The sequence below is a fragment of the Pholcus phalangioides genome, unplaced genomic scaffold, assembly GCF_987345545.1.
Source record: "Pholcus phalangioides strain wild (caught in Gottingen) unplaced genomic scaffold, Ppha-v1.0 ptg000019l_1, whole genome shotgun sequence".
In the NCBI taxonomy this organism is placed as follows: Eukaryota; Metazoa; Arthropoda; class Arachnida; order Araneae; family Pholcidae; genus Pholcus; species Pholcus phalangioides.
In genome coordinates, this window is record NW_028301612.1 from 6,134,870 (window position 1) to 6,157,105 (window position 22,236).

General features: G+C 33.9%; 1 protein-coding gene across 2 annotated transcripts in view; it reads right to left on the reverse strand.

Moving 5' to 3' along the window:
- The window catches only part of Pop2 (CCR4-NOT transcription complex subunit Pop2), a 30,905-nt gene that overhangs the window by 1,044 nt on the left and 7,625 nt on the right, over positions 1-22,236 (reverse strand). The window contains exons 3-7 of one of the 2 annotated variants that reach the window (XM_089248163.1): positions 21,440-21,633; positions 16,197-16,358; positions 12,478-12,655; positions 10,881-10,958; positions 9,061-9,252 (exon numbers count right to left, since the gene is read on the reverse strand). In XM_089248163.1, coding sequence (XP_089104289.1) covers positions 9,121-9,252; positions 10,881-10,958; positions 12,478-12,655; positions 16,197-16,358; positions 21,440-21,633 — 744 coding nt within the window. In that variant the 3' untranslated portion in view covers positions 9,061-9,120. The remainder of the gene's footprint in view (positions 1-9,060; positions 9,253-10,880; positions 10,959-12,477; positions 12,656-16,196; positions 16,359-21,439; positions 21,634-22,236) is intronic. The other variant, XM_089248164.1, reaches the window with a different exon arrangement.

A 22,236-nucleotide genomic window follows, 5' to 3' on the forward strand; every position in this document is an offset into this window, starting at 1 on the left:
TATATATAATGATAATAAAAAAACCGAAGTAAAGGTAGGTAACATAATAAGTATTATATTTTTAAAATACATATTATACATATTTTTTGATAAATTATATTTCATTATGCCCAGCTTCTCGTATGTGGCTCTAAAAATTTTGTGGCTCTTTAAAAACTTTGAAATTTTGTAAATTGTAATTTTTGACTCTTCCGACTCAAAAGGTTGCCGACCCCTGGTCTAGGTAATTCGAGAAGTGAATGTTATAAGTGAGATCTTGAAATGAGCTTACGTAGCAATAGCATATATCCATAAAATGCATTATTGTGATTGTCGCAAACAGAATAAGCTTATATAGCACGTAATTGAAATGTAACATAGCATGAATATAGTTTTTGATTGGCATGTGAAAAGTTTTGAAAATTTATTAGAAAACACAAGATATACAACAACATTTGGAAATGTTAATGATTTTTTTTAGTTTATGCTAATGGTTTTCTTATGAAGTTGACAGCATTGTACAATTATAAAGAAAAACTCAGAAAATGAAAAAAAAAAACAAACTGATGTTCATTAATTTTACATACACGCCACCAATCAATAACACACTTGAATTAGCTTTTCAACAGTGAGTGAGTTGTTTTACAACAATTGTTCTTTCAACACTGCCATCCATTGAAGTGATTAAAAAGTAGCAAAAAGAAGTAAAAATTCAATAATGCAAAAGCATAGATGATGTAGTTTGCATCAGAAAGACAAGATTTTATAAAATTGTGAAACTTTTATTGTCAAAATAGTTAGATTTATCACAGACAGGTAGTGCTAAAGTGAAAATTTTAAGTGTCATCTGTTGATAAGAAATGCAGCTATTTTGACAATGTAATTTCTTTTGTTTATTGATATTTAAAAAAACACATACAATGAATGCTGTTCAAAAAAAGTCTGTTTTTTATGGTATTTTACTAGATATTTTTACCGTATGTTATATCAGAATAATTTTCTTGATTAAGACCATTCTTTTTGTATGTTATATGCACAGGGTATCTTATAACAGAAATAAAAATATATAGACGTTAATGGGCCAAATTTCAAGGAGTACGCAACTGTATGTTATATCCACGGGGTATGTTATAAGTGTATTCGACTGTACTTACATCCCTTCTTGACTTCAGCAGGAATGGTAAGATGATCTTGCTCAGCTATAACCAATTGGATTAACTATGCATGCCTTGACCAAAAATCAAGATATTCTTTTCACCAATTCGCAAATGAAAAGCTTATTTTCAAAAGGGAAACATTTCTACTTCTTTTCAGAACATACTTTTTAACAGCTTCTGAATCAATGAGACGAGCTCTGTCAGATTATGCAACAGGATTTATTCAAACAAGAATATTTATTTTTTGGTGAGAATTACAATGCAAAGTGGGTCGTTCCTACCAAAAGGGAACATACCCACCTCATTCCTTCACTTCTGTATTTTTCATTCAAAAGGGAACATAACAAAGCGGATGTCCTACTAGCATTTAGGGATTTTTCTTTAAAACAATGGCACATTTTTAGACACACTTTCAAAGTCGCACACAAACATTTTTTTCAGTAGAACCGCTCAAATAATGAATACCCATGGGATTGAAAATTTTGTCTTATAAGGAGGAGTGTCTGTTAATGGATAAAAAATTATAAAATATATTGTGTGTGAGTCCTGTCGACATGCTGGAGGTGTCTGCTATGGGAGAGTCCACTGTAGAATGATCATGGAGGTTTTTTAATGTTACTCACGGGCGGAAAGTAAAGGTATCTTATTTGGCTAGGTGAAATCTTCTGAATGAATGAATAGCATAAAAATTTCCAATTTTTCAGATTTGACCAACTCCAATTTTAATTTAAAAAAAAACATTTTTACTATGCATTTAATTTTTTTTCAGAACATTCCCAAAATTTGAAAGTAGAAAACTCATTGCTGAGTGTAACGTAAAGTGAATGTTGATATCAAGAAATATAATATTTAAATATTCTTTCTATTGGCTATTTTCTACTTTTGTAAAATAGCCCATTCCAGAGAAAAACAATTTTTTTTAAATTTCTACAGTAAAATAAGCAAAAGTGGAAATGTTCACTTTTGAAAATAAGCTCTTCAAATGTTATCCAGTCACATCAAATATTACCCATATATTTTCAGGAAAGTTACCAAAAAACACTACAGAAACATAAAAACTGCTTTGATAGGGAAAAAGGGCAAATGAGAATCAGCAGTGTTTAGTTCTCAGTTATGAAGAAGAGAGAAACAACACCTGCATTCTGTTCAAAGCTCGTGGTAATGATATCAACTAATCAGAAAACTCTTGCACATCTGACTGATGCAGTCAAGGAGGGACAAGACATAAGTACAAGCTTCATTTCCACCAGATCCTAAGACTCATTTCTTGAAAATGCTCACCCAGTATGAATGAAATGTCAAAAGGAACAGTTCACCCTGTTATGGTTACAGACATAATATTGCGTCCAAATACCAGTGGAATAAATTCAAACAAGTTATGTGTTTTCTTTCCTCTCTTCACCCTTGCAAAGCTTTATAGTACATATAACCTTATCCAGACATTCCAACATTGGCTTGAAGCTTGTCAGTAGTAATTAATGAATGTTCAGCTTTGCCATGGGGGGTACTCCCTAGGACAACGTAATCATAGTACAATAAAAAATAATCCCTCAAAAACTTATTTTTTTAAAATTTTAATTGAAAGTTCATTAAATACTGCACTTCATTAGCACTGGAACCTAGAAGGCTCAAGCCACATGAGCAGCCACCCCTCTACCTCCCAAAACAACTTTCTGAGGTCGTCCTTAATAATTTATGAATATTCAACACATTCCCAACCAGCATACTTCCTGTGGGCCGTATATATGAACGTCTAGAAACCCTACCCCCCCCCTCTTCATATCAGGGCACTTATGGCGAAACATTCTTTCCGACACAAGTTCTGTGAGCTCGACCATGCACTATGCAAATGAAGCCAGGTCCCAACCCTGGGTTATAAAAAACCCAACCTGGGCAAGTTTTTCTAAAAAACCAGTGGTTTTTGGGTAAAAAAAACCTGGGTTTTTTGCGGAAAATTGAATTCTTTATTTCTACAACCTCAAAATATATAATTTAAACATGTATGTACATTCTTTATGTGTAAATCTTACATAATGTCAAAATATACATTTTTGGTGCATGTTAAACTATATATTTGATTAATAAAATTGATCATACAAGGGAATAATTGTTCACTTACAGCCTGGGTGGATTTTTTGTGCAAAATGGGAGGAAAATTGAATTTCTTTTTTCCCAAAACTTCAAAATATGTAACTTAAACATGTATGTATATCATTTATGTGTACAACTTATATTATGTCTAAATATATATTTTTGGTCACGTTAAACTATGTATTCGGTTAATAAAATTGACCATACAACATTTTCGAATAATTTTTTACACACAAACACACCCATGTCTGCATAATTGTAGCTGAACCTTGAGTTGTATGCAGAACTGCAGCAAGAAAATTATTTGTGGTAAAACAAATGAATTTGGATAATGAAAATTCTGAGAAATCAGGATATGGTGTCTGAATTTTTTTTTCTTCAAATTTTTTAAACCCTGCAGAAAATGTATTCAAAAGTGTCCTGATCCATCAAAAATAAAACCTTTAGCTATGTAACCAGAGCCATCAAGTTTTTCTTTTTTTAATCGAACACAAACTTTCAGGAGCTGAAGTCACATTTTTCTCTTTTTCTTGAATTCCCCACTGTTGAAAAATATTCCTGCTTCATTAAATTAAATTCTGAAATATTTTTAAAAAAGCAGTAATAATTAAAAAATGATCTGGCTAAGAGGAGGAAATAGCAGTCATTCTGAGGATTCATTACTCTGCAGGTGCTTCCCACTTGTCAAATTAGCCAATTTTGGGAACTTAAAACTACAGAATAACTTGAATTATCTTTAAATACAAATGTCAATAACATTATTGTATATTAATATCACTTTTATAAGACAACCTGTCATGTATAGCAACAGAATGCCTTCACCTGACTGACGATTTTAACAGGCTAATTTTTGGGGGTTGGGCTTATGGGCATCTTGAAAAAATCAAGCTAAGGCTTATTTTCTGGTTTGGTCTTATTTTTGGAGAAAAACTATACTCTTTGTTCTGTTTCAATTGAAGGTGTTCGTTACCAATGTTCAATTCAAGAATCTCAGTTATTTTCTTTTCGTTATGAGATAATGTTATTTTTGTCTCTTGATATTTCAGTTATGAAAGTCTGATGTACCTGTATAAAACTTATAAAAATGTAATGCAAACGTGAATATTTATTGAATGAAAATTCAGTTTACATACATTGGTTTACTTCTTCACAGTCTTCAATTTATTTATACAAGGATTTGTGTGAGCGTGGGAAATTTTTGGAATAATACATAAACTAACCTTAAAATTTTAACCTGAAAGCAACACATTTTCTTTGAAAGCAAACAATTTTCCCCAAAATAACCCAGGCTGGGGGGGGGGGGGGGGAGAGAGAGAGAGAGAGAATGGGTATCTACCCAGGGAGTAAATTTGACAACCCTGTGCCGAACCACTGAAAAACCTGTTTTTTAGACCACCGCTTGGGCCGTTTTCTACGAAAAACCAGGTTTTTGCACATTTGGGCATCGAGTAGAGGCAGGTTTAGACGCTGCTTTACAGATTGCCTTCTGCACACAGACGAAAACAGATTCCGAGTTACCATTCTCTCTAACTCTCCCACATACGTATACAGATTCATCGTTATGGTAAAAATCGATGCAATTAAAAAAAAATATTAAAAATAAGTAAAACGCAAAGACCTGATCTTTTTAAACCAATTTCCATAGTAATGAGAACATCTGCCCGTAGTTTATAGTGGCCCTCTGCAGAAACTACGGACAATTCGTAGCTGTTGGCAACTCTGCCTATCTCAACCGAAAATGTTTTTTCTTTCCCCCCTTTCTAAGAGCGAAAGAGAATAAACAGGGTGTGAGTGAAAAGAGACTAAAAAAACTCTTTTCTACCTTATATCTATTATATTTTTTTCCTTTCCCCTTCTTTTTTTTAACGTGTGGTTAGGTTACAACAAGGTTACCAGATTTATAACAGATTCAGCAAATGCAAATACATAGCTGTCAAGTTTCCAGAATTTTAGCTTCATCTCTCGCCTCCCAAAAAGTTCTTGAATCTCCCGAATTTTTACAAAAATCACAGAAAATCCCTAATTCTCCCTAAAAATTCCCTACTTCATTTAAAAAGAATCCCTGCATCTAAAAACAATCCCTAAGGAATTTCTTGTGGAGCAAAAAGTCTCTTTTGCTTCTGTTCTTTTTCCTCTTTCAAAATGACATCACTTGTCATAAATGGGGGAATAATGGGAAATTCCTTTTTTAAGGAAGTTTTACCCTCTGATGGTAACAAGAAAAGTTGTTTGTCTTATCGTGCAGGGAAATAGCTTAGCAGCCAATATTCCTGGATAATAATTGAAGATTATAGTGACGCGCATGTGGTCAAAACTTCCTCTTTTGTTGAAGTTGCATACATGCGATAACAAAACACAAATACTGACAAGCAAAAAAATATTTAATCAATTTTAAAGATACTTATTTCCCGATGAATTTCCTTTCATCAAACGTTACAGAAAAAAGCAGACTTTTTCTTTTTGCACAAGTTGTGTTACGGACTGTCAGACATTGTCACCCATGTGAAATCAAAAAAAAATATCAAGCGTCACCAAAAGGCAATGTTCTTCAAAAATTGACGCTTTTATTCTTTCATCTTCTGATGATTTTGGGGTGATTTGAATTACCCCAAAATCAAAATCATTTAACACTTTTCCAAGGCAACATTGGGTAATTTTTGTTTAGTTGCATAGACAAATCAACCTTAAAAGTTTATGAGTTCAAATTTGACAAAATATCAAAAGTAACAATGCTTTTGAGGTCATCATTTAACCACTTCACATACAAGCATTTGGCAGCAAATTTAAATTATTCTGTCAGCCACCTCATTGGGTATTTTGCCTGTTGTGGCGTTATATTTGCATAGCTGCTAACTTTTGAAAATGTAAATTAGGGAGATTTTTGCTCAGTCCCGTATTTTATACTAAAAATAAATAAAGAATTAAAATAAAGAAATAAATAAAGAAACGATGTGAACATTCTGTGCACATCATTTCTGATTGAACACAATATTTTTTTACATCACCATTGAAGTATTGGCTTGCAATTTCACTTGTTTTTTACATAAGGATTTTATTCCCAAGGGTTTAACTTCCATGTGTGTAAAATCCCATTTTATTTGGAGAAATCCCTTTTGTATTTATTAGGGCTTTAGGTATTTTTAGGGTTTTAGTATAAAATACGGGACTGAGCAAAAATCTCCTTAATTTACATTTTCAAAAGTTAGCAGCTGTGCAAATACAAAGCCACAACAGGCAAAATGCCCAATGAGGTGGCTGACAGAATAATCTGAATTTGCTGCCAAATGCTTGTATGTGAAGTGGTTAAATGATGACCTCAAAAGCATTGTTACTTTTGATATTTTGTCAAATTTGAACTCATAAACTTTTAAGGTTGATTTGTCTATGCAGCTAAACAAAAATTACCCAGTTTTGCCTGGGAAAAGTGTTAAATGTGCATAAGCATTACCCCCAACTAAAGCTACACTGAATAAAACAAATTTAGAGTTACAAAATTTACTGTGAAAAATTCACATTACTTAAATTCAAGCATAATCATAGTTACTGAGATTAATATAACTGACTAGCACACCTATTTCCCAAGGTCTCAATCTTCGGAGCACTAAAATAATGGTCCCCTATTCCAGTGAATTGCGAGAGTGGGGGGGGGGGGGGGAGGAGGGGAGCTTTGAATGGTCACAGTTCAAACATTTTCTCCTTCTTTCACTTCCCAGAATACACAAAAGTTTGTGAAACTGATTGAAATTAATGAGAAATTTGATGAGTAAAATGATTATGGCGTTAAGGAGTGAATACTACATAACAAAAAATACATAAATGTTTCTGTGTTTCATGTCTTCCAGGGACCTAGGTTGACCCAGAGTTTGCGAATACGTTTCTAGATATGTGTGATTCATGCATCAAAATTTAATTCTAATCCTTCAAATTTTAGGTAATTTTTTATAAAGAAAAAAGTTAAAAAAACACTCATCTCTTTACAAAATTACCCCATAAAATTTTAGAGAGGAATGAAATTAATCACTCTTTGAAATTATATTTTCTGACAACAATGGGTTGACCTGCATAGAGAAATACACGCCTGAGAATCATGTTCCCTTTGCTTTCACAATACTCCTAGATTTTTAGGGGAGTCCTCAAAACAGATTTACTCACCTGCAAACAAGAATAAAATGGCTCTTCTTACATTCTGTCATGAATAGGGAAAGAAAATGGATTTGGCATTGTTTTTGTGATAAATGTTGACATTAAAGTATGTATCCTACCATTTAGGTTGTGTTTGTTTGGCATACATGAAAAATATAGTGAGAAAATCAGTCCAAAAATTGTCAATTTAAATCGAGAAAATTTTTTGTACAGTACTAGGCAAGAATCTCACCCATTTTGGCCACTGCACCCAATTTTTTAACATCAACATGATTTTTCCATATACAATAAACATCACACTTTGTTTCAACTGTTTGCACTCTACCATAGATAAATGAGTACAATCATACCTTTACTTACATTTCCCAGACTAATGTTACCTTGCAATTACATTGTCTAATCATAAATGTGATTCTTTTCAATACGACACACTTTGAGAAAGTCTTGAAGGCTCTTGACTTCAGGTATTTAGAACGGAAATATTACCTCAACTAATTCTTGGAACAAATTAGTGCTGTAAGTTGAGATCAAGTGTCCTTGGAAGTGCCCATACTTCTACCGCCATAAGAAGTGTCCATACTTTTTTTCACTTCTTATTGATGAACTAGATCAGGGTATGGATAGAATTGATAGCAAATTCAAAGATGATATGAAGCTAACAGGGGTAGTTGGAAATCCAAATGCACCCAGACAAACTTGAATATGATTGCAGCATGGGTAATGAATGGAGCATGACCTTTAGTGTTGATAAGTGCATGGTCGCGCACATTTTGGTTTGAACAACCTACTTAGGAGTTGAATGGTATTACTATCTCGGATTCAACTAGGATCACCAATTCTTATCGATGAGTAGGTTAAGTTTTCTGAACATTGCTCAGCCATGATAAAAAAAGCAAATAAAATGCTCGGTTTCATTCTTAAAAATGTCTCTGCATTCTCCTAAAGTCAAAGTCATTCTTCCGCTCTTCCAAGGCTTAGTTCGTCCTAGACTAAAGTATGGTCTAAGGTTTTGGAGACCATATCTACTGAGGGACATCAACTTGGTTGTGGGGGGGGGGGGAGAGCATGCAGAGAAGAGCTGTGCATGCTGTTGTTGACACAAAAGGCTTAAGCTATGAAGAGAGACTTGATTTATTGAATATGTTTACATTGGAAGAACGCAGGTGTCGGGAGATATGATCAAACCATTTAAAATTTCCAACTAAATGGACCACGAGTAATTAATACACTGTCAATCAGCTGGTTTGACAAGGGGACACCAGTATTGTTTAGTAAGAAATAATTCTAGGTTGTCTTGTGTTGTAGGGAGTTTTTCTCTAATAGATTGTCAATAATTGGAATAGCTTACACTTGGGGTCGTGAATAATAATTGACAAGTTGAGAAAGAAGTACGATAAACATGCTGGGATAAATCATGAAGCTATCCATAATTTGATTAAGACAACAATAATCTTTTTCATGGGCAGTGCATTATATAGTATTAATTATTAGTTTTTCTTTTGTTATGTATACTTTTATACTGGTTTGCTGTAGTTTGGTTATATTTGACATCCATAATTTTTTATAAGCATCTTTTTTCTTTCAGCCACCACAATGAGCAATTTGCCTGTTGTGGCCTTTGTGTTTGTATTTGTATATCTATATGAATTCATCGAAATAATCAATCAAAAAAGTGTAATAACGAACCCACCTACACAGATGATGCAATGGCTTTGGAATAACTTTTCTGTCCCACCGCAAAGAGCTTCTGTCAAGAACCAGATGTAGTCGGAATCGGCGAAGCCTCTTCGAGGATGGCATTACCATTGATCACATATGAAGTACCAAGGCCATAGAGATGTCCGCAGTATTTGGCATCGTCGATGTTATCTTCAAAGAACATCTGTAACAGCAAGACACAATAAAATTTAATTAATCTGAACCTAATGATAAAAATTGTGATATGAATTCACTTCTTTGAAAACCCGGCTTTGGAGGTGATTTTGTCATCAACAGATGCATTACAGATGAAGTCCGAAGCATGGTCGCTTTGCTTTGTCTTGAGCAAAGTTGGGCCACTTTGCATATTGGCTGTAACTGATACACAAGAGCACACAATAATCTATTTATACCTTTGAGAGATTTCAGAGGGGGATGAGTACATGAACTTAGATATGAAAACATAATTCATTGTTTTACACTGCTATGTACAGAATATTATTTTATAAAGTGGTCTGTGGTCCCAATTTCATTGGTGCAGGGCGTTGTGAGCTTCATTGCTTTGGTGCAAAGAGTACATGGAACATAAAGGTTAAGAACCCCTGATTTATACTGTATGCAAAAAAAAAACCCCCGTTATACAGTCAAACATTTATTTGTTGAAAAATCTCAAAATATTTCATCAAAACTGTAAATGATAGTTATGTGATGAGTATATGCAGTCAAATCACATTAATGCAACCACTAGTATAAATCGGGGGAAAAACAACTATTTTGTGCAGTCGGGATGAGGGTCTGGAAACGAATAATAAAACGCCATAAGGTTGTTACATATATCAAGGCCCAAGCAGATTTCAGTATATTCAGATACAACAGCTAAAAAATTTATTCACTAGTTCACACATTGTTTTTCTACAAAACTGGCATCATTGTCCCAACATCTATTTGGTCTACATACTAGTTTTTGTGCCCAGTGTCATACAAATCTGTTGCCGGCTACTGGAACCACAATGGGTCTTCAGTTTTATAGTGGATGTGTTGTTTCCAAGATGTTTCCTGAGTTAAACAAATCAAAGCAGGAGGCCATCACTTGTGAACATTATCTTTCGTTTGCTTTGAATAGGCAATTGAAGGCATTGTGAAGTTTGGTGATAAATTGCAGCATTAATTATGATGCCGGGTAGTACAAAGCTGATCAGAAAAATGCCCCCTTCATCCCAGATAAGAAGGAGGGTGTACAAGCTTTCAATGCTTAAAAAGAATAATCAGAGAGAGAGAAATTCGCTATTATAACAAGTTACTATTTAATTACTATAATAAGTTTCCCTCAGATTATTATGATTACTCGACACAATTATAACATGCATCAATAGGCCCGTCATTTGGGGGGCGTTGCCGCCCCCCCGGCTTTTGAAAATACACTAAAAAATATATATATACACACAAGTATATATATATATATACATACATTGAGTACATGTTCTTTGCCCCCCCCGCCCGGAAAAAGTTTAAATGACGCCCCTGTGCATCAACTTCATTAGCCTCATTTATAGAGTGTGAACCCCCCCCCCCTTCCGATTATGAACTAATATTTGAGCACACACAGTAACTTAAAATTGCAAACAGAATGTTATTGCTCTTATATAATGCAGAGCCAGACATGGCCCAGGCTCTGTCCCATAGGGGATATAAGCACATCACCCCGAGGCGTTGGGCCACGCTGGACACTTATACACTAGAGACAATGGGATATGTAATAATTTTCAAAACAACTTTCATACATTTTGTTTTTCAATAAGATTACCAACATACTTCACGCATTTTGAAAAATGTTGCTCCAGTCAGAAGACTGTCACTTCCTGCCTGATGTTGCGGCCCTATCCTCTCTAACTGAAAAATAAAATTGCTATATGAGACTGCCAGTTTTATGAAGGTGAACATACAAAGAGTTATGACAGAAATTCATAACAAAAAAAGCATTCATTTTTTAAAAATAATTGTTGTCAAAAACTGGCTTATCAACCAGGGCTGTCTTAAGAGCATCACGGGACCTACCTGGAAAATTCTCAAAAAAAAATTCAACTACTTCTCATTTTTATGAGGCCTCTCTGCTCTTGAGGTGCCCGGGTAAGCCTGTGCATTAAGACAGTACTGTTATCAACTATCAAAAACTTTAAATCTCTCATTTCATCACAACAGATAGGTTGAATAACAAGTTCATTTTAATGCAGATTAATTTCTTTTATGTATTTTGAAATGTTAATATTGTTGTAGCAAATGTAACAGATCTTTTTTGTTTTGCACTATGAGCAAAAATAACGATGTGAGGGGAAAAAAAACTTCCCAAAAACACAAGGATGTATTTTCCGCCTTCCAGTTTGGACCATTGTCCATGATGATTTCAGTTCTCAATTAACAGGTTAGATATTCCAAACTTTTAATGATCATTTCTGTCGCATTAGGGATGTGTTAGTGGGGATCAAAATTCCTTACAAAAGTAAATGCAAAAAGGGAATTTAGAAACTATGCAGGGATTTTTCCCATTGTAAAAATGTGACATCGCACAAGTCACCTGCCGTTACTACTCTCAAATCAAATCTCACCAACAAAATAATTGCCATCAGACCCGAAAGGGAACAAATGGTCAAAACAGATAGAAGCCATCTCACCAATTTTGAATGTAAAAAAGGCTGGATTGATACTGACACTGCTCTTGGCTAATTTTGTCTCCCCCCCCCCAAAAAAAAAATGAAATAATTTTTGTGATTTGGCATAATGGGGGCCATTCATATAGTGACCATAGAAAGATAACCCCTGACCTTATATGACTGTCATGAAAAGAGAGGGGTCATTCTTCCATAGGGAAAAATAGGGGTGGGGAAGAATTCCAGAAGCAACCCTGGAGGATGTTTATTTTCTTCTTCCTACCATTTATCCCAACTGAAGAACAAACTCTATTTTCATGAAGGTTATACAGTCAGAGGTCATCTTTCCGTGGTCACACTATACATTATGCTTATGATGTCTCTCATCTCATTTCAGGTATTGAAAATGAAAGTAAGTCATTTTTCCCATGTGAATTCTTTACAATAACTCACCACCCCAAAAAATAGGTTTTTTTACAATCATGTCAGAGATATAAGATGTTTTCAGAAGCCTGGAAGATGGAGTAAAAATTTGGGAGCCTCCCAGAAAATACAAGAGGCTAGGAAGCTACAATATGTGCTTTTCATTTTTCAAAAATGATTTTTTCTGAACATGTTAACTCAGGTTGGATCATTGAAGCATTAAAGGCAGTACGCGTGAAATTAATTATACATAATCGATTATTCAAAACACAATGATACTTATAAAAATTTTATAGATAAAATGAATAGTGAGTGAAGAGAACATAATGGTGTCGTCTTACTTCCAGTTGCTCGGCTACCTCTTGTAAACCACCTTTCAAGTTTTTACAGCTTTTCATCAAGTACTTCACATCATAGATAGTGGGAAAATAAACTCTCAAGAGCTCGAAGAACTCTGCTTCTTCAGATGGCAAATTCTGGTCTGTTAATAGCTTTAATAGATAGCCAAAGTCGTATCCACTAAAATACAAATAATTATAACAAATACTATATAGTGTGCCAAAATTCATATCACTAAATCAGAGGTCACAAACTGGCGACACGCAGGCCAGGTTATTTGTAGAGCACAAGTACATAAAATTATGTGATGTCTAACATACTATAATGAACATACGTAAGTAATGAAAATCTGTGTGACAGAGCCGCAAGTTTAAATATGAAAATATGGCAATGAGACATATTTAGTCTGATAATTAAGCCTAAAGTTGTATAGCCGAATCCTATTATAACGAACTCCAAGAGACCAGAGAAATGACATCATTATAACGAAATTTTGTTACAAAGGAATTCTAGATTTTTACATTGTTCCTATGTAAACTTATCTGGGGATCAGAAAAGTTTTCACTACAACAGTATTCGTTAAAATGGGATTCGACTGTATATAACAGGGATTGGCAAGTATCAGATCACCATGACGACTATAAAATCAGTCATCATCATCAACCATTTTCAATCCACTGCTGGATGAAGGTCTCCTCTAAACTTTTCCATTTTGCTCTGTCTGATGCTTTAGCTGTCCAGTTGACTCCAGCCACTTCTCTGATCTCATTGATCCATCTTGTGTGGGGACACCTTCTTGTACGTTTAATACCACGAGGGTGCCAATCCAGAATACTTGTAGTTCATCTGTTGTCCTTGCAATATGTCCAGCCCATTTCCATTTAAGACGTTTAATTCTTTCCATGATATCATATACGTTTGTTTGGTTCCTTATCCAAGTGATTCATTTTCTGTCTCTTCTTGTGATGCCTAGCATACATCTTTTCATGTTCCTTTGTGTTGTTTGTAGCCTTTGTATCGTGTTGCTTGTTAATTTCCATGTTTTGATTCCATAAGTCAGTGCTGCCAGCACTGACTTATGGAATCAAAACATGAAATTTTAAAAAGTCAAAAGTTAAACTGGTTAAACACTTTCCTTTCAGGCATAGTGGTATGTGACTCTTCAGATTTACACAGTTTTTGCCAAAAGTGCTCCATCCAATCCTGATCCTTCTGTTTATTTCATTCATGATTGCATTGTCCATGGTAATTTCTCTTGTCCCAGGTATACATAGCTTTCTACTTCTATCTCTGTGTTGTTGAGCAAGATTGTCCTCTTCAACGCAAACAGGTTGAACATGAAATTTAGTCTTTGGCAGATTCATTTTCAAACCCACCTGAATACTTGCCTTAGCAAGTTCTTGTATCCTTTCTTCTAGTTTGTCTGGATTACTGCTCATAATAACGATGTCATCAGCAAAACGCCAAAAGTTGAGAAATTCTCCATTTATTTTAATTAGTTTTTTTATCCCAATCCAGTTTTCTGAATACTTCTTCTAAAACAGCGGTAAAGAATTTTGGTGAGATAGTATCACCCTCTCTTTCTCTGACTCCTTTCCCAAGTTTAATCTTTGCTCTTTTCCTTTATCCAAATGAATCGTTGCAGTTGCTTTGTCATATATTTTCTTGATGATAGTTTTCTCTACTCTAATTACATCTAGAGCTTTAACAACAGCAGATGTGAAGACAGAGTCAAAAGCTTTCACAAAATTAATGAAGGCCATGCACAATGGGAATTTGTATTCCTTGTGTTTCTCTATAAGTTCCCTGATTGTTTGGATGTGATCATTGTTCTAAATTCACTTCGAAATCCTGCTTGTTCTTTTGGTTGAGCTTCATCCAGTTTTAATTCAAGCCTATATGTCAGCACTTTGTTGAAGATTTTACAAATTACTGATAAGAGAATGATTGGTCGATAGTTCTTAATATTCCTATTTTTCACCATTTTTGTAAAGAAAAACCACTATTGCATTATTCCAATCTTCGGGCACATCCAATTTTGTGAGACAATTTGTGAACAAAGCAGCTAGCATACTGGCAAATTTTTCTCTTGCTTCTTTGATAATGTCTATTGAAATCCCATCTTCACTTGCATATTTCCCTTTTTCCATACATCTTATAGCCTCTTAGACTTCTTCTTTCAGCACAGGTAATACTTGTACAAATTCAGATCCATTTTCTTTTCTTTCTGCTCCCTTTCCTCTGTTCTAATCCTGTTTTTCATGTTTGTATAGAGTATTATAAAATTCCTCAACAATACTAATGATTTCATTTCCATCTTTTGTGATGGTTCCAGCTTTCCTTTTTAGTGCAAAAATTTCCTTTCTCCCAACATACAGTTTTTGTTTTGCTGATTTTAAACTCCTATTATCTTCCAATGCTTTCTTTACAATATCACAATTAAATGTCCTGACATCTTCTGTAATCAACTTTCGTACTGTCTTACAAAGTTCTGTATATTCCGCTTTTGATTCAGGGTTATCCTCTTTATCTGAAATTCTCTCTGGTCTTTCATCAGTTTCTTTGTTTCTTCTGTTATTTTCCTCTCATTTTGTACACCGTAACCATGACTTCCGACTGAGCTTTCACCATTTCTTCTCTCTTCAATTCTAGCATTGAATTCACCCATTGCTATTTTGATATGATGGTTTTTCCATCTCATCTAATTCTACTTCTTCCTCAGAATAGCTTGTTGTTGGTGCATAGACTTGTATAATCTGTACCCGATATCTGCTTGATATACCCAACTTTGCAACTCTATCAGTTGTACTATCCAACTTAACAATGTGATTTTTTTACACTTTTTATCAATGAGAGAAATCATACTCCAATAGTTCTTCCATTATCTGTTCCTCTGTAGTAAAATACATGTCTAATGGTAAGTTCAATTTTCTCCTCTCCTTATTTCAAAGATGCCTAAGATGTCCCAATTTATTCTTTCCAGTTCTTCCAACTCCTGCAAACGATTTTCTGAAGAAAGAGATCATCCGTTACATGTGGCCATATCATCATCTTATGGCAGCCTGGTTCCAGCCAAAGATTCTTAGCACACTCTGTCTTCATGTCTTGTTGGTCACTGCCCTAACCAGGGACACTCAGATTGCTGGGGATTGAGGGCCTTAGTTTACAGACAGAGTTCATATTTCTTTTTTGGGGGTTTTTGGCTGTAATCCTCCATGCTGGCCAGTGTGAGTTGGAGGATGCCCATCCACTTCCGTTCACCACATGTTAAACATGGCTACTTACAGACTGCACTGCGAGAAGATGCAGATTAGACTTTAAGCCTTTACTCCTAGTCAATTCCTTCAAGTCCTCATAATGAAGTAATTGAAGGGTCTTCTCCTAGTTAACAAGTAAAGATTATTCAACAGCCCTAAAATCAGTATATTGGTGCCTAAAATTTTCTCTGTGATTCTTATACTATGAACAACACGAAATTTTTGGATTTAATACAATACAGTTGGTCTTTTAATATAGGAAAATAATATATAGTCCCAGAAAAGTAAAAAAAAAAACATTATTTAGTGCCTTTTTTTAGATTGAAATAATTCACTTGGTTCCTAAAAAATTTGGCTGGCGCCTAAATCTTTTTTTTTTCAATTTGTTAAGCCCTACACATAGAATGTGAAGGGAAGAGTTTACTGGGCCTATAGAAAGGATGATAATAAGCATTTCAATCAACCTGTGAAAAGATATCCATTTCACATTTTCCATTAGTACTATGCCTGATGTCATCAGCAATTCCGCAAACTGATATGGGTCAATGCCTTCCTCATCATGCTTTTTGAACTGGATTCCAGAGCTAGTGAGGAGGTCGATAGAATCCTGTGCATACATGTCTTCCCTGAAAAAAAAGAAGCAAAACACAATATATGAGTATTATAAGTATAAAATATAAATAAATATATAACCACATATTTATAGTAATTTCATTATTCAAATTACAGTAGGTTGCACTTATTGGAATCAGAATCATGAATAATGGTACAGTTATAACAGGATACAGTTATCAAGTGCAGATGTTACTCTTTTTTATTTATACAAAGGTGTAAGAAATTAACTTATGCGAAGATGAATTTTTGAAAGAAAAATAAACTGGCTCTGTAGGGAATTAATTGTTATCACTTTCGCAAAGTATAGACTGGAAATATAGCATAACATGGGAAAAAATTAGTTCATAGTTGTCAGGGTTTTGGTTTATACAGTGAAACCTGTGCACAATGACACTGTCTATAACGATAAATTTACCTATAACTATATTTTCCTTAGTCCCAGCGGAATTCCTATTTACTCAATGTATTTTCAACCTATAAAGGTTTTAACAACTGGCTGATGCAAAGATAAATTTGGGAAACAGACAAAATTCAACCGTCCTTGCTGGGAATCAAGCCCATGGCCTTACACTTACCAGGTGAGCACACTAGACTACAAAGTCAACAAATATCTCAACTTTTCCTTAGAGCTTGTGTGCACTGAACAAAATCATACACAGATGGTCAGATCTAATTCAGGCCAAAGGTCACAATTGCTGACACTACTACCAGATGACAACCTACAGGAGGATGATGTCATTCTTCACTATCCATATGAAGTTTTGTATAGTCTAGTGTACTCAACCGACAAGTGAGAGGACGTGGGTTTGATTTCCTGCAAGTGCACAGTTGAATTTTATCTCTTTCCTAAATTCATTTTTGCATCAGCCAGCTGTTAAAGGGTGAAGCATCAGGAAGACTATGGCTTAACACAGCTCAGAAACCATTTGTAACTCACTGAATGCTAACCATGAAAGCCTCAGACAATATCAATAATAATGTATTTATTTATTTAAATATATACCAAGCTGCAGAAACAATCCAATTACAGCAAGGTAAGACATAGAAATGTAAAAACTGGATAAAATGCAATACACAGATATAAAATACAAAAAATAAAAACAGAAACCAGTCAATACAAAATAAGTAAAATGAAAGCCTATATAAAATTACTAGATCAATTTAAAAAACTCAAAAACATTGTTAAAAACAACAAATCAATTAAAGAAAAAAAAAATCCTCATTCGGAGAGAAGTTCTTTGAATTCACCAATAGGTGTTGCAAATATATCAAAAATTCATCAGGTAAACTATTGTATAAAATACAAAATCTGGTACTAGCACAAGAAACACCAATTAAGGTCCTGAAGAGAGTTATATGAAATAATTCATTTGACCTGGTGTTGTACCGTGTGACTAAGAATCCTATTTTGGATAACAGAAAAGAACAATCAATATTATCATTGAGCAACTGCCAAAAAAATTTCAAAAGAATAAAATTTCTTCTCTTTTGGAGTTTGGTAATTAAAAAGCTTGACGAAGGAAAGTTGTTGAAATTCTATTGTCATATGTTCTAAATTTTTTAAAATACAAATACTGCATAATTGAATTTTGTATTCATTTTCAATATCATCAATAACATTAATGTAAGGAGGATTCCAAACAACAGCTGCATATTCAAGTTTTGATCATAATAGAGTTGAAAAGAATAATCTTTGTATTTAAATTGGTGAAATCTTTAATTATTCTTTTAAGCCAACCAAGTTTGTTATATGAATTAGTACAAATATCGTTAATATAATCACGAAAGGCAAAATCAGAGGTATAGATTACACCAAGGTCAGTAGCAGAATATCTTCTCTGTAAAATATCAGGTCCAATATAATAAGAGTATAGGATAGGATTTTTCATACGGGTGGAAGACATAACAAAACATTTGTTGATATTCAAAGTAGACGATTCTCGATACACCAGTATGTAGGTTAACTTATCCTGAATAACAGAACATTCAAAATTTACAATAAAGTCACATATTTTAAAACCATCAACAAATAATAAGCAATTATGAATAGAAGCTGCAAAGCCATTAATAAAAATGAAAAACAATAGAGGTCCAAGGACAGACCCCTGAGGGACTCTGGATGTTGCACTCCATCACTAAGAGACAAGCCATAACATACAAAAATTCATCTGTTTTTAAATACGAAGCAAAAAAAAATTACAAGTATCAGCATAGAAACCAAGTTTTTAAGTTTATACATTAATATAGAGTGGCTACCATAATCAAATGCTTTAGCAAAATCTGTGCAAATTACATCCAGCTGACGTTTATTAGCTACGGCTTCAACAATATGTGTATTGAGAGAAAGAAGATTTATAACTGTGGATCTATTTCTAACGAAACCATGTTGATTTGAGGAGATGCAGGTATTAATTTGAGCTGATTATGTCACATACAATGAATGAAAAAATTTTAGCAAAAAGTGACGGAATGGCCATGCCTCTATAATTTTCAATTTTATGTTCATCACCTTTTTTAAGAATTCGAACGATTCTTGCTCTCTTCCATTCATCCGGAAAGATTCCATTTTTAGCAGACATATTAAAAATTAATAAAAGTGGATACAGCAAATGCTCAGTACATGCCTTAATAAAAGGAGGTGTACCATCAACACTCCTGGAGCTACTTCCTTTCAATCTTTTTATACTATATTTGATGTCATTTAAGGAGATATAAGAAATATTTACAACATCAGGAGAAACAAGAGAAACTGTTTGTGATCATCCTCAGAAGCTGTGAAATTCACTACAAAACGAAAAACTTCGCAAAACCATTAGCAATCAAGGCGTCTGTTGATAAAGCATTGTTTTAGAAATACATATACTTAGGTGCATTCTTATTTATTTTGTTACAATGAGACCAAAACTGTTTTGGGTTAAATCTGAGAGATACTTCAATATTATCAATATATTTTTTATGAGCTTGTGTTATACAGAGTTTAATCTTAGCTTTATAACATTTGTATTGTACCAGGTCAGAGATAATATTAGTTATCAAATATCTTTTACATAATTTCTCCTTGCGTTTTGATATTGTAAATAATATTCCCATCGAACCAGGGAGGATATTTTCTTGTAAAATTCTTTCTTAATGGTACAAACACATCAAAAATTGTAAAAATGTAGAAGTGAAACATATGAACAGCCTCATTAGCATTAGTGCACAAATTGTAAAAAATTCCAATCAAAGTGACAAAAAAATTATACAAGGAATGAAAGTCAGCTTTTTTAAAATCACAATTAAAATCCTTAACGCTTGTGGTAGAATGATGCTCAACAGCAAGTTTTTCTAAAGATATCAATAATGCTGGATGGTGGGTATCTTCTTTAATAAGTGGAAATTCCTCCCTGTTGACCGACACAGAAAAATAAGGAATAGATACTAGAACAAGATCCAATATTCTTTCAAATGAGTTAGCGATAAAATTGCATTGAATTAAGGAATATTTTTGCATGAAGTTGAAAAGACTAGAAACATATCTCGATCGACTATCATGAAAACCATCAAAACTACTGCTCCAATTAATTCCAGGAATGTTAAAATCCCCAATTATAATTAAATTGTGCTTATTTGACATCATTTTAAAATCTATCGAAATATATTATACAATTCACGATAATACTGAAAGTTACAAGTTAGAGAACAATAAACAAAACACAAATATAAGATTCTGCATCAATTACAAAATATATTAACACAAGTAATCTCCAAATTAACACAAGTAATCTCCAAATTAACACAAGTAATCTCCAAATTACAATCAAGAGGAATAGAACTAACTTTAAATTTATTTTTTGCTGCGATAAGACCACCACCACCTCTCGAGCAATGTAGATAACTGTACAAACGGTCACAACAAAATCCACAGTATCTCGATCATTAAACATTTCACTATCACATATATCTGATATAAGCCAAGTTTCCATTAGACATATAAAATCATGGTTACTGGAAAGAACCAAATTTTTAAAAGATGATAATTTAGTTCTAAGGCCTCGTACATTTTGATAATAAATAGATATCTTCTCTAGTCACTTATTATCGTTTGATCTCTGTTCCAAGTCTGAATTAGTGTCCACATTGGTCGACTTTTCAATTTGAGATGCATGTAATTTCCCATAAAAAGAGGAAATGATGGAACCTTCAGGCTAGAGCTCACCATTCAATAAAATGTTAATTGTTAATGTCATCTTCATTTGCTTCAATATGGAAGGAGGCGTACAATTTATATTTTGTTTTCATCTTGGTGCAAATGAAGGTTATTAGCATCCAAGAATCGAACACCATACTATCAGGACTTAATCTGGATAAAAACACAGCTGATCTCTTAGGACGATTAACCACTCCTTTAAGAATCAAACTTTTATGTTTACCATTCAAAATTAGCTTACGAACTCGAGGTGTATTACTGACATCAGAATCTACTTTAGGCAGAGTTGAATTGTCCCGATTAAATGTTGAGGCATCAGTTTGTTGTCTATTCCATACAGCATGACTGGAATTAGTATAACTAGGTGCAGAGGTTATATCTTGTAATGAGTGTGACGGCACTTTCTCTGAAAAAATCTTAGAGTCAGACCAGAGGTTGATTCACCAGTTACTTCAGTATTGGATGACAATTTGGCCCTTTTTTCCCGCTTAGTGTAACATTGAGGTTCTAAATTACAACCTGCATAGTGGTTAGATATCCAATGCACTCATTAAACACACACAAAATCACATTCTTTACACCACTAACGTGGGTGCAACATTGTTCAACTCTATCTTTCAATAGATATATTCATTTCTCCAATTAGAAAGTACTGAACATTAATTTAGCACAATATAAGATAAGACATTATTCTTTATACATATCTTAAAAACTGATTACACATTTGAAATAATCATTGGCAATGACTTTGTAAGATCAAAGCGCAAGAACGAAATTTTGTGTGACCGTTCGCGTCGACTGCTAATAATGATGCAACAGAATACAGAATAAAAAAAGAGCATGTTTCTTCAATTGATAAGAGAAATTTAAAAAAAAATTATCATAAGAGCAATGGAAACTTACGTTAGGTTGAATTTGAAATTGAACTGCCACGTTGTATAACCGGGTGGTGATTTGCCATTTTCATCTAGAAACGTCAAGCCAAGCTGTATGATTTTAAGAAGATCCACGTTGCATCTTAACAGCTGGTATTGGTAATCGGCAGTGCTACGAAATTCACCAATTGGTCGTGCCACCACACCTGGAAACTCAGTGTCCTTTGGAAGAAATAGAGTATGATTATGCACAAATTTTGACATAACAGTTGTATTATAAGCTCTATCAAAATTGCAAAAAATATATGTCTTTTAACTTATGAAATTTCGATATAATGATACTCTGCAGGCCAACAAAAAATAGAGATGAAGAGGGATTATCATTACATCGTGGCACCAGTTTAATATTAGACTACAGGAACTTCCAAACAAGATTTGGAAAATATCCAAGAGGGGTTTATCGTTACTCCAAGTATCATTATAGCGAGGTTCCACTGTATGTAGGGCATGACACCCATGAATATGTAAATGACATCTATAAATTTGGTCAGCCAGTTTGATTTTCAAGAATGCTATTGATTAAAATAACTTTGTATCAGTGAGTATAATTGCACAGTTCATCTAAAAGAAGTCGGGTCCCCCTCCACATTTGCTTAGACTTGTTTTTTCCTATGCACAGTATAATACAGTGAGATGCCACCATGTAGGCTACACCAATGGTGTGTGGTGATTTTTTTTGTGTTACACGATATCCGCTACGTAGCAGCTGCACACGAGTGAGAAGAAACCATTAGGCTCTATACCAGGACTAACAGCCACGAGAAA